At 40.0% G+C, this 13,930-nt stretch overlaps 1 protein-coding gene across 21 annotated transcripts in view; it reads right to left on the bottom strand.

Moving 5' to 3' along the window:
* The window catches only part of TRPM3 (transient receptor potential cation channel subfamily M member 3), a gene marked incomplete at its 5' end in the record, with an annotated part of 811,488 nt that overhangs the window by 150,819 nt on the left and 646,739 nt on the right, over positions 1 to 13,930 (bottom strand). For all 21 annotated transcript variants that reach the window (XM_081236454.1, XM_081236468.1, XM_081236450.1 and 18 more), the window contains one exon: positions 9,652 to 9,775. In XM_081236454.1, the coding sequence (XP_081092580.1) occupies positions 9,652 to 9,775 (124 nt within the window). The remainder of the gene's footprint in view (positions 1 to 9,651; positions 9,776 to 13,930) is intronic.

Here is a 13,930-nt window from a genome sequence, read left to right on the forward strand (position 1 = left end):
AGTGGTTCTGAACTCTTTTGGGTTATTTGTACCTTGGGGAATCTGAGAATTGAATGCATTCATTCCATGAAAGGCATACCCACACACACAGAATCTTATGTATATTTTCAGGGGATTCGCAGAACTCCCTAGAGACTTCTAGTTGTTCTTAAACACTAGGCTAAGAATTGTTAGCCTATTGAATTCAGGGAAAACACTAGCCCATGTATTCCTATTTACAACAGAAAAATTCCTATTTGGGAATAGGCTGTAGGGTAGGGGTGAAGAATCCATCCTGGTGCTTGTAGAGCCTACTGCATTTAACATTTGAGAGAGGATTCAAGAGCTTGCACAAAATACAGAAAGATGTATAAGGTATAGTCTTTTTCCTTAAAGAAAATTAGGTATGGAGAGGCTAGAGTATAAGGGACAAGAGTAGTAGTACTGGTAGTTGTGACTGGAAAGGAGGACTAGATCTGGATCACGGAGGATCTTGAATGCTAGGTTAAGAAACTGCGACTTAATTCTGAAGGCCAGTATGTTCCAGCCTACAGTCATCCTTGTACAATCTTCATCTTTTTGCCATATCTATATCCCAACATGACAATTAGTTCTTTTTTAAAACTGATTCCCCTTTAAAACTTATATTTTTAAAGGCTTTATACTTATATTTTGCATTCTATTGTAATCATTTCAAATACATATGCAAAAAACTGTATCTCCTAAAATAAAAATATGAATTTGCATTCTACCTGAAATGATCTCATGCAATCATCAGTAGGTAGTCTTCACTTTGGGAAACACTAGAGAGTGCGATGAGGACTTCTGAGTGGGTGGGAGGTTATGTTATGAGAGATACTCTGTAAAAGAAATCCTTCAGCAGTTGAGTGTCAGTTGGAATGGAGAGCCTGGTGGTGGTGAGACCAAGCAGACACCAATGGTCTAGGTGAACATGGTGAGACCCTGGACCAGGGAGGCAGAGGGAAAATGCAGACTGGAGGTGAGATGGAGTCTTCCTAGAGTTGGAACTCAAACCAACTGTCATGTAAACCATTTAGTAAGTCAGCTCCTAAAGGAATAAAATAATATAATAATATGTTTATTTTTGTGCATTATTTATATTTAATTATTTATATTTTAATCCTTGCTATATTTTCCCTTTGCCTTAATCTACTAATATTTAATGAATATGGTTGAAAAAAGTCAGGAGCATTAAAATTCTATGCATTTTTATTGGTTATGAGAGAGAATGTGAGACCTGGATAGTGGGGTTGAAAATCAGATGGCCATTTTCTGTATACTTCTCTGGTCTTTCCCAATTTGTTTAATTTTTCTGGTTAGCTGAAAAACAGACATGATTCTTGCCCCATTGCTATGCAGCTCAAATGACACAAGGAGTGCAACAGACCTTTGTCTATTATAAAGTGTTATTATACATCATTAAATGAAAGGTGATATTATGATCAGCTGTCTTGGCAAGGAATTGTGTAAATGACATTTCCTTCAGATTTCTTTTTTATTTCAGTGAATATTTTGTGAGAAGACATAGGAGAGTTGATCTCTAATTGGGACTTCTAGTTAGTCTGATTAAGATATTATGCTGGAAAAGAATAATTTCACTTTGCTCTTGATGCAGAAATTTCAAGTGATTTGGACACTGTACTTACATTTTCCTTGTAAGAATATAATGGCTACAGGGGCAGAGGGCATTCCAGGAATATCAACCAACAATGTATTCTTTTTTTTTCCTTCCAGGACTCTAAAAATCTAATAAATATTTGTTCAGATTATTCTAGGAATAAAAGAGAAAATTGGCTCCTACTTTAAAGTCATTTTAACTTGGTCATACCTGATATTTTGAATATGGAATCAGCTGAAATATGGTGGAAAGAGCAGAGGACTTGCAGAAAGATGTTCTTGGTTCAAGTCTTGGGGTTGCCACTGACTAAGCTACATGACGTTGGGCCTGTCACTTAAGTCTCTGAATCTTGGTTTCTCTCTGTAAAATGGAGATTCTAATACTGACCTTAGCAAGGTTGATTGTAGTATCAAATAAGATGACAAGAAAATTGTCTTTGTTAAAGATAAAGTGCTATATAGACATCATCATCATTGTTACGATAAAAGTATTTATTGAATGCTTTACATATATTAGCTCATTTAATCCTTATAATTAACCCCATAACATAAATATTATTATTATTATTTTTTTTTTTCTTTTTGCGGTACGCGGGCCTCTCACTGCTGTGGCCTCTCCCACTGCGGAGCACAGGCTCCGGACGCGCAGGCCCAGCGGCCATGGCCCACGGGCCCAGCCGCTCCACGGCATGCGGGATCCTCTCAGACCGGGGAACGAACCCGTGTCCCCTGCATCGGCAGGCGGACTCTCAACCACTGCGCCACCAGGGAAGCCCTAAATATTATTATTATCTCAACTTTCTGGAGGAGAAAACTAAAGACATTAAATAACTTGCTAATGCCATGTATTAGATGACAGATCTGGGATTTGAAGCCAGGCAAACTGACTCCAAAGGCTTCATCATCCTTATTCCTAGAATAGTGATATTCTATCACCTAAAAGAGTTTCAGAACTTCCAAAAATTAATCAGTAACTCAGTGTGTTTTGAGAACAAATATGAAAACCTTTTTAATGGAACAATATTTCTCCTCTATCCTCTTTCCATCTCATTTAAGACGTTTGGATTTAAATTGTTACGATGATAGTCAAATGAACATAAAAGGAGCTAGGTACAATTATTCAGCACTGATCTCAAACAGTATTTCTATTTCTCCCCATACACTGTGTTAGAGAGAACTGTTTTCTAAACTTGATACGTGACTTTGACTCTCAGCCGTTTGGCCTAAAAAGCCTTTTTTCAGCTCTAAGAGGTTTTATTTCCTTCATGACCACATGCGATCTACTGCACTTGTTTGGCCATTGGTGTTAAACAGGGAAGGCGCAGGCTCACTCCTCTCCTATCACATGGGAGTTTACATATAAATATGTTTCCCCTTTTCTGTCCTCTATCCGTGGTGATGAGCAAGGAAGGAAGATGGAAGGTGAAGATGGATGACAAGCGACTCAAGTCAAACTGTGCCCCAGTGACAATTATAACTATCAATAGGACTAGGGAAAAAATAAGGGTAAGAGCAGGTATCTGTACCTGTACTCTGATTAGCATCTGTAGTGACTTGTCATATAACTGTAATGATAGCTGAGGTTACTGAGTATTTCCTAGGAGCCACAAACTGTGCCAACATTCTTGGCACAGGCTGAAACACTCAACTCTCCCAGCATCCCAGGGTGGTGGAGGGGTAACTGGGATCTTCAGGAATATCTCCTACATGATGCTAAGGTATCAATGCATCAAGGTACACTAACTGCTCCTGTCTATGGTATTAAGAGTCTTACAAACGTCTATTTTTCTAAGCAAGGAACATCTTGCACTTTGTGGTTCTTCCTCAGATACAGGATACCCATCTGCGAAAGGAGAAGAAACCTGTTTGTTTAGAAGTCATGTTTGCTTGGTTTTTATGAATCTATGAAATGACAAGTAGAGAGTTGTCTCTCGGTTTCCCAAATGTGGTTAGAGAGTTGTGATGGGACATCAGCATATGCTTTACATATGCCCTCATAAAAGTAATACATCTCCCTGCATTGGAAGGTAGCAGAGTTGGGCCTCCAAAGACTCACCTGTAAGGCACAGAAAACATCCCTCTGTTGCCTTCCCCAGTGTCTAGTGGATATTCATCAGCTCTGGAGCCTGGGACCATCAAGCAGAGGACAAGAAGCCATGTGAGTGATGTCTGGGTACTGCTTGGCCTTGAACTTGGTAGGGCATAGATAGGGCATGTGAAATCCTCGTGCCAGTTTTAATCTTTTGGTATTGTGATATTTGTCTCATTGTGGTTAGAAAAAAAAAGAATCAAAGCATAATCTGTACCAGTAAGGAAGAAGCTCTAAAGTGGCAGATCCTGGAACACATAGGTGTGTGTTCACCTATGTGTGTGTTCACACACATAGGAACACATATCACTCTCTTTTAAAGCTGAGGGCCCTGGGGCTCAATGGAAGTTTAGTCTCTTGAGCGCTGAAGCCAGAACTGGAATCCAGGTTTGTCTGCTTCTACAGCTTGCTCCTCATAACCACTGCATTGGGATACCTCCCATAGGTCCAGCAACTTAAGCAGATGGCCCTGAATCAAATCTACGTCCATAAACCAAATCTACGACGCCCTAAGGAGACATGCTGCTGTGTTAATGAAAATTTTAGGGCAATTTATGGATACTGAATATGTATCTTTCTGCCTTAATGTATATTCATCTGAATTCATTCATTCACTCACTCAACCATTAAACAAAGATTTATTGAGCATCTGCTACATATATGCTATGCTACTAAGTACAACTAGGGATGAGTGAGAATAACAAATTGGACAGAGATTCTGCTCTTAAGAGTTTACATGGGAAGTTAGAGATACACATAAATAACTTAAGGTATAAATGATAAGTACCACAAGAGAGTTACAAATAAAGGAGTGAGGTGTCTTCTAGGTGTGTGTGTGCACGTGTGCATGTACATGCATGTATTTGCATGTGTTTGGCACCTGGTTACGTCCAAAGAGAGGGTTCTAAACTTGAACAAATTCAGGGAAGTAGGAAATAAAAAAATGACTGCAAGAAGATTCGTTTGGTTAGTGTAAGGGGTCCATAAAAAAGTGATGGAACGTAAGACTGGAACTATAAGCAAAACGTTATACTTCATATTCAAATGATTGATGTGATTGGTTCTTTGCTCCAGCAAGAGTATCTGGCATTACTGTATAGCAGGGGTCAGCAAACCACAGCTTGTGGGTCAAATTTGGTCCATGGCCTGTTTTCCTGTGGACAGTAAGCTGAGAATGGTTTTTATTTTTTAAAGGGTTGTTTAAAAACAAATAAGCAAACAAACAGAAAAATTATATGACAGAACTGCACGTAATACACAAAACCTCACATATTTACCATCTGCCTCTTTACAGAAAAGTTTGCCAACCTCTGCAGTGTATAAAATGGATTGTTGGTGGGATACTGGATTAGGGGAAACCATGTTAATAGGGAAGAGTGACAGGAAAGGAAGAATAAGGGAATGTATGAGAGCATGGACTTTGGAAAGGAAGGAGCCTGGAGGAAGACAAGGCTTAATACATGTAATGTGGGAATTGTCTCAAAATGATAACTGAAGTCAGAATAATGAATGAAAGGGGAAAGAGCCAACAACTGGTCTTTGATAAACATCTTTTTATAGTGTGGGGAGGAAGAAGGGGAACTAGCAATAGAAAGATATATGAACTGTAAGAGAAATGGCAAGGAAACAGAGTCTAACATCATTGACTCCTCAGGAATGTAACTTGGAAGAGGGAAGAGGAGTTAACAGCATCAAATGCTACAGAGAAGTTACTGAAAAGGACACAAACCTGATGACCTAATATCTTTGCTTCAGTTTATTCCATTAGCACATTTCTATGTCCTTGGCTTTTCCTTGCCTTAAGGTGCCCTACCCAAGTGAGAATGTGATGATATTGAGATGCTATAGCTTCAGCTGCTAGGACATAATAGCGACCTATTCCTTAAATTTAGCTTCTCAGGTTGCACGTGTCCATCATTTTCAAAAGAAAGGTAGGTAGCAGGTCCCCTCCAATTCTCCCCAAACTACCTCTTCTCTATACCTGTAGACATCCTTGGTCGATTCTTGACATCTGATGTCTTTAAAAAATCAGTTTTGGGGCTTCCCTGGTGGCGCAGTGGTTGAGAGTCCGCCTGCCGATGCCGGGGACACGGGTTCGTGCCCCGGTCCGGGAGGATCCCACATGCCGCGGAGCGGCTGGGCCCGTGAGCCATGGCCGCTGGGCCTGCGCGTCCGGAGCCTGTGCTCCGCAGCGGGAGAGGCCACAACACTGAGAGGCCCGCGTACCGCAAAAAAAAAAAAAAAAAAAAAAAAAAAAAATCAGTTTATCTTCATTCCTGTACATCCTGAATTGACTAGAGATGAATAAAGAGATTGCCCAGTATGACTGAAGACCTAACTGAATTAGAACCAATGACTCAGCTTTGGGAGTGATGGCTTGGACTCTCAACTAGGAGCAGGACAAAGAAAACCACACTTTAAAATATGCTTCCACATGGATGATCTCAAGAATTTGATCTCAGACTAGCAAATTATGGAAAAGCTTGGCATTCAAGTTTGATATGAATAAAGTGATGGTGGTGGGGGGAGGGGAGGGTGACTGTATTTGGAGGTGGGAATGGAATTGAAAGTCTTGGATTTTAGAGCAGCATCAGTCTTGAGTGGAGACATGATCCTCAGGTGTGACTGGGAAGTGGTGGCCAGATGAACAGAACTGGCCCCTAGGAGGTCCAACGGCTGGGAGAGAAGGGTAGCAAATTAGAGGAGCCAGCAGTGTGTAAATGGAAGTAGTGAACTAGGAGCCAGGCGGGTGTCATCCTCCACCATGACTTGTTTAGGGCCACACGTACCATGGGGCTTACACTGCTGAGTCTGACCAGTACCCCATCACTACAGAGTGTCAGGAACAAAGGTACTGCCCAGCCTGGGACTGGTGGGTTGGAAGTGGTGATGGGGGGAGGCTTCTGCAGGAGCTCCAAGAGGCAGGAGGTAGCACTGTCCTCTGGAACTAAAAGGCTCTGTAGTTTGTACACATGCAATCAGCCTCAGGGTATGCTATGCCACTTTTCCTGTCCTGATGTTCTTTATGACCAGATCCCTCTTGAGAGGAAGGAGGTGGAGGGCCACTGATCCCTTACATTTGCCCCCAAATTACTATACTGGCTGGGGACAGTTTTTATTGCTTTACTTTTAATTTCTTCCTGAATAACAATGATGGAATTTAGCTCATGGCTTGGTTTCTAGGGGGATATATCTTCTCAGAAGGTGACAGGATTTCAGGTGTTTTGACCCAAGTTGGGAAGTAAGCAGAGGAGAAGTGAATTTCTTCAAGAACAATATGAAGTTAGTAGAAAGCACTCACACAAAGGGCCCATCAATGCATATTTTCCATAAGGTCACACAGCCCAGAGGCCTGGGTTTCACAAGCATCTATAGTGCAGATCTTTATGACACAGTTAATAGGATGCTGGGAGAAGAAAGATGTATGATCAGCTCTAGAACCAAATCCCTAAGTTGAACTTGGCAATGAATGGTTAGATTGACCTCAGGATATGACATCCCACTTCATTTGTAAAGGAAATCAGAAGAAACTTGAAGAGGAATCTTCCTTCACTATCGGTGGAAATGTAAACTAGTGCAGCCACCATGGAGAACAGTACGGAGGTTCCTTAAAAAACTAAAACTAGAGTTACCATATGATCTATCAATCCCACTCCTGGGCATACATACCCGGAAAAGACAAAAACACTAATTCAAAAAGAAACATGCACCCCAATGTTCATAGCAGCATTATTTATAATAGCCAAGACATGGAAGCAACCTAAGTGTCTATCAACAGATGAATGGATAAAAAAGATGTAGTGTATATATATATATATACACACACACAAACAATGGAATATTGCTCAGCCATAAAAAAAGAAAGAAATAATGCCATTTGCAGCAACACAGATGGACCTAGAGAATAACATACTAAGTGAAGTAGGTCAGACAGAGAAAGACCAATGTCATATGCTATCACTTATACATGGAATTTAAAAAAATGATACAAAGGAACTTATTTAAAAACAAAATAGACTCACAGACATAGAAAACAAACTTATGGTTACCAAAGAGGAAAGGGGAGGAGGGATAAATTAGCGATTTGGGACTAACAGATACCCACTACTATATATAAAATAGATAACCAACAAGGGCCTACTGTATAGCACAGGGAACTATATTCAATATCTTGTAATAACGTATAATGGAAAAGAATCTGAAAATTCTTTATATATATATATATAAAACTGAATCATTTTTCTGTACACCTGAAACATTGGAAATCAACTGTACTTCAATTAAAAAAAAGTTGCAAAGAAACCCTGTACCTAATACTTGATGGATTAAATCTCCAATGGGGGAATAAAAACTCTAGACTACCTAATTGAGAAAAGAAAAAAAAAAAGCAACTTGAAGGATGTAAAAGTGAAGAGGAGCTCCCTGTGCAGTGCTGTTGTGTGTGCTAAGCCAGGCAGCATGGAGAAGATACCTGGGCTCTGCAGCAGGACAGACCTAGTGTGGCTCTTCCTGGCTGTGCGCACATCTCCTCACCTCCCCAGCCTCAGTTCCCTCCCCTGTTTCTTTCAAAGGGAGAAAAATAATGCCTACCTCCTTCCACCTCCTTTCTAAAGCATCTAGTACTGTCCACACACATAGTCCTTCAAAAATGGAAATTATTTTAATTACATTTATGATTTTAAAGATCCTAATTTCTGTCCAGATGTGGATGGAAATCAGGACAATTTACTGCTTGTTAAGATCACATGTCCTTAGCCTAGAGCTAGGGATACCTCACGTTTCTTAGAATAAAATATCTTGCATGAAAATGCAGCTGACCTAAGCAACAAGATAATTATCAGACAGAAAGAATCCCAGGGAACAGCCCTGTAAAATACCCAGAAAAGTACATTCAGCCTCATTTGATTTTGTGACTTCTAACTGGTTCCTAGAATTTTGAGCCTGACTGCCTTTCTAGGAAACTTGCAGGACTGCTGAAATGCATAGTTCTGGTAAGCTTTCACAGTCATTGGCCTTACCATTGGAAAATCATTAATCCTCAGTTAGCAGAAAATCCCTGCTGCAAGCATGCAGAAGCTCAGTTTCATGCCCTCCTTGGGAGTGCAGGAAGCACATGGGCTGAAATGCTGTGAGCTAACTGCCTCCGAGATGGGAGGACGCCAAGGGCACTCTCAGGATTGACAGAGGTTCTGCTGGGACACCAGCAGTCATGACTGTGAACCCAGTCTGCACGTGGGCTTCTTTCTGCAGGGCGGCCAGACTACTTAGATTGGATACTCAAGTATTAGAGGTGTTGTCCCATTCTCCTCACCTCACTCCCCTCATCCCAAACCTAGAAGCTGCTGAAAGCCTTTTCACAAAGGCTGTATGATGCTTTCCAGAGTTGGATCTTGTTTATTTGAATCAAATCTTTTTTTTCTAAATATTTAGTTCCTTAAACTCAGAAATTGCCTCCTTCCCTCCCTCCTGGCAGCCTCAGTGAGCAGCTGTGCATGCCAGCCACCGTCACATACGTAGGGACACCATCATGAGCAAGACAGTTCCAGCCCAGGCCCAGGGAGCTATAGTCTATAGTGATTCATGACTCACAAGTCAAGTGAAACTCCAAACCTAACAGAGTATCAACTGAAGCATTTTCCAAGAGGAAACCCATGTTCTCTCATTGGGTTGAGGCAATCGGAGCATTGGGTTGAGGCAATCGGAGCATTCAGGTGAGCTTCAGTAGCAAGTGATGCTAGAACCCTGCTGCCCACACTTCATTAGATCCAGGCAGAAAAGTTTCTTAGCTACTGAAAGGAGGAAGCTACAGGGGCCAGTGGAGGCTGAGGATGGTTGTGAGCTTGGCCAGAAAGGAGAAACAGTGGGTGTATGACTCAAGAAAATGGTTAAACAGACAGAGGGAATGTGGGGAGGTCTCTGCCACCCACGGACACACTGTTACCTACCAATTCCTTCTTCTTCATGCACTCCATGAGGATGATGAACAGGTGCTGAGCTTGGGTTCGAGTGTATGTGAAAGTCTTCTGGATGGTCACCAATAGCTGGTCTCTCAAAGATTCGTTTATAAGTCTGCAGTGAAAAAATGTTGAAAGTGGGTTAACTCAGCTCCTATTTAGTACATATTTCTGATAAATATAGAACACGAGAAAGCATTATGAGGATTTACTTTAGATAGGAGTTATTTCTTCCCATATTTTTTTTCTATAGCAGTTATTTTGATTGTGATAATTTTTTTTAAAAAAGTACATTTAAAAATAAATCCATTTCAACATCTCAGTACCTAAATGAGTAAAGGAAGAAGATGGATTTAGTTCTTTTTTGGCTCTCTCTTTTTTCTTTTATATGGCATATGTCTAATGCCCTCTTGCTCAAGTGCTGTTATCAAAAAAATACCTTCAATTAATCCTTTGCATCTTGGTAAAAATTTACTATTAATATATTACTTATTTGAAGCAGATTTAAATTTCACCTTCATGTCTAACTGTGGAAAGTAAAATTTTGTCTCAGTAAGGGATTTCTGAGTATCAGTGAGGAGAAACAGGACTTATGTTTCCTCTTAAGATCATTCCGTGAAGGTAGTAGCTGATATGGCCCACAATTCAGGTCCTCACTATTTATGTTGAACTTTTGCTGTGTTGTTTGCCAACAAGAGTCTGACCCATAAAGAGGTATTACATTGACTACTTTATTTAAAGATAGTTTTCGTATTATAGAGGAGTGAATTAAAACAAGGAAGGTGCATCATATCAAGTTAAAGCTAAATTATCTCTTGCATATGGACGAATCACAATTAATTTTAACTCCTTTACCACTAGCCTGGTGAGAACTGGTCTATCTCTATCAGCCATCAAATAGCAGGAATGAAAATTCACTTTGTATTAATAGATACTATTCAAAATCAGGAAGATAAAACTTCTCTTAAGGACTAGTGACAAAATTATCATAATTTGCCTAGTACTTTACAGTTTACAAATTGCCTTCACATATGAAGCACCAACAACTCCTAGATAAAATAGTATACTATAATTATTATCTCATTTGGTGCCTACAGAAATTTGATAGACAAGAGATCTGTCCAATTCAAAAGGGAAGGATGTTTTAGCCAGGAAGAGCCAGACGCTTAAGGTCACTCAGAAAACAAGTGGCACAGTCAAAACCAGAACCTAGTTCTTCTGATTCCTTGTGCAGTGCTCTTTCCACTACACCACGCTGCCTCGTATTACACCTTGCAATACACCACTGCCTCTCTTCATCACTGTGGCTACTTGAGCAGGAAATTGTAAAATTTCCTTTATTTGTTTCTTAAAAGAAAGCAAGATGAGAGGCTTGAGAATGTCTTCATATCACTGACCTGCTGTGCCCCAGGATTGTGTGAAGATTCACCCAGACCCACGAGGCCAGATATTATGGTGGCCCTACTTTGAGGCAGGTGCACTCCCCATGACAGAATTATACCAAGGATCCTGGAATGTCACTCATCTTGATGGAGGATTGGGTTACCCTTTTGGCCCCCCCAGGAAGATTTATATCATGAGCATATACATTCAGAAAAAGAGAATGATCCAGATAAAGTTGAAAAATGATACCAAATCCTCTCAAGATTACTGAATGATTCTGTAGGACTCTGTACTCTTAGTTGTGAACCACTCTGAAACCATCCATTCATTCATTCATTCAACAATTGCTTAGTGATGTCTGTTTAGTGCCAGACACTGTGGTGCATGCCAGGGCTACAGGGATAGATGAGATATACACACTCACAGCCTTCAATGGACTTACACACCAGTGGAGTAGAAAGACAGGATCCAGCAATTCAACTATAATTTACAGTGGTCAAGAAGTAGAGAAGCTTGTGACAGCTGAATACAATCTAATCTAAGGGGTTCAGGGCAGACTTCTTTGAGGAAGTGCTCTTTTATCTGAGACTTGAAGAATGGAGGAGCATTAGCACTTGAAGGGGGTGGGATGGGGGTGGGGCAGGGGGCTAGGTAAGAGCATATTTGGCAAACAGAACAGCATGAATAGGACTAGTTTGGAGAAAATAAAGAAGGCCAGTATGGCTAGAGCACAGAGAGCAAAAGAAAGAATGGAACAAGATGAGGCTGCAGAAGGGGTAAGCAAGGGCAAGATCATGGGAAATTTTCAAGACGGTGTCAGAGATTTTGGATTTTATCCCCCAGGCAAGGAGAACCATTGAAGGATTTAAGTTGGAGAGTAACATGATTACATTTGCATTGCCAATTAATTTTCTGTAAGAGTCAAGACATGAGCACTCATACCTGGGCATGTGTCTTCTTGACAGTCTAGAGGTTTTTGAAATATCAAGTGTACATAAATGTTGTACATGATTAACAACAGAAAAGACTCTCCTGATTAGCCACTTGATAGATCCAATCACTCATCTGCAGGTGTTTAATTTTGACAACAACTCAAAATTTGTTTTCTACTGCCAAACATCTGTAATGAAATCCCAGTTCCCTGAGGTCATTAACTGTTTGAGGGATCTGTCGTCACTTGTACCCAGTCTGTCACTTTGTAAAAATTCAGAAATGATGTACAGCTTAGCTGATTGTGGGCTTCAGTGGCTAGGAGAGCTGAAAGACACTAAGCATCTTATACTTTTTAGTCCAATTTTGCAACTGACTGAAATAGTGGCTTTGGTTAAATCATTTAGCAACAAAAACCATGGATTCTACTTCTAGAAGTACAAGGTTGGTGTCTCTAGGTTGGTGTTTTCCAGAGTGTAGGAAAACTGTCACTGCTGGAGCTGAGATGAATTTAGGTGCAACAAAGGTGATTTGGTCCTTTCAAAGCATTAGGTTATACTCATTAAACATTAAATAACTGTTATTCCTGGTTTACTTCTTTTTCTGTCCTTCTGATTGCATGAAGAGGAAAATTTCATTTTTGATGCTTCTTTGCCTTTCACAGCTCACAAACACTTACAAAACCCCCCTTTTGACAGAGAAATGACAGGTTTTAGGTCCCATACTCTTTGCAGAGAGTTTAATAATATTGTTTTTAAAAAGATACTGTATAGTGGTTTGATGTGTTCATAGTGCAGCAGTGTTTATGACACACAATGGGCTTCACAGAGATAATCTTATTTGCTCTTCATAACAATCTGTGAGAAAAGCAGGTATTAATTCCATTTTGCAGAAGAGGAGACTGTGGCCCAAAGAGGTGAAGTGATGTGTGCAAAGTCACAAAGCTTGATCATCTCAGTGCTTCAGTTGGGTCTATTGAATTCAGCCTTCCTTCCACGGTGTTGCTTTTCCTGATTGTAATCTATAAATATGCCTTTCACTTTCCTACTCATCTGCACTGGAGGTAGACACTTGCGTGTATTTGTTGTAGGAAATTGCTTTTCCTTTTAGTTACATAGAAAACATCTGAAGGAAATCAGACACGTTTGGAGAAGATAAGGGTAAACTGGTAAATGAGGACAACGACAAAGGGCATTTAGTACCCTGAAGATAACATTTGCTTCTAATTTTCCACAAGTATTTTCTATGCTGACCTAGATGATTTCCATTTGGCACAAGTTCTTACTGTCTTCTCCACCGCACCTTTCTTATTTTGTGGCTATACTCCTTATGATACTGGAAGGCCTACTTTCTCGAAATTATTACTTTCCTAGCTCTTTGCATATTTTTTTCTGCACAACACTGGAATGACTTAAAAATCTTGACTGTTATATTTAATCGTGAGCAAAAAACAGAAATAAGCTCATTTTAGATTTCTTTTTATGGCACTAGAATAGTGACTGAAAGTTTCTTGACACCAAAACATGGTCATAGTATTATGTAAAATTTTAGTTTTAGAATTGGGTCTTTGACAAAGGGGTGCCTATTTATGGAAACTGTTAATTTGTGGTTCCATATGTACCAATGCTATTTTTGGTACACTTCAAATTAGAAGGTTTTCTGATAAGGAAGTGTAGTCATTGAAGTGAGGAAAATCTCTACACTACAGCATTTGTGTCTCCATTTAAATGCTGTACTTGTGATCTGAAGCTTTTCAGATGAGTCACAGAGTTATCTGAAATAGGTCAGCGTTCATCCAGTGCTCAGAGTAACCAAAACGTGCCACAGTTTGCTACTAATATTCTGTTCAAATACTGGCAATTCAACCCACATGTACATATTTTTCTCAAAATGAATTTATCTGCAATATCAGAGTTTTGTTCCTAGATTTAAAGATTGGAAAACGCATTCAGAATTC

Source organism: Mesoplodon bidens, assembly GCF_964165515.1.
Source record: "Mesoplodon bidens genome assembly, chromosome: 6".
Lineage (NCBI taxonomy): Eukaryota > Metazoa > Chordata > Mammalia > Artiodactyla > Ziphiidae > Mesoplodon > Mesoplodon bidens.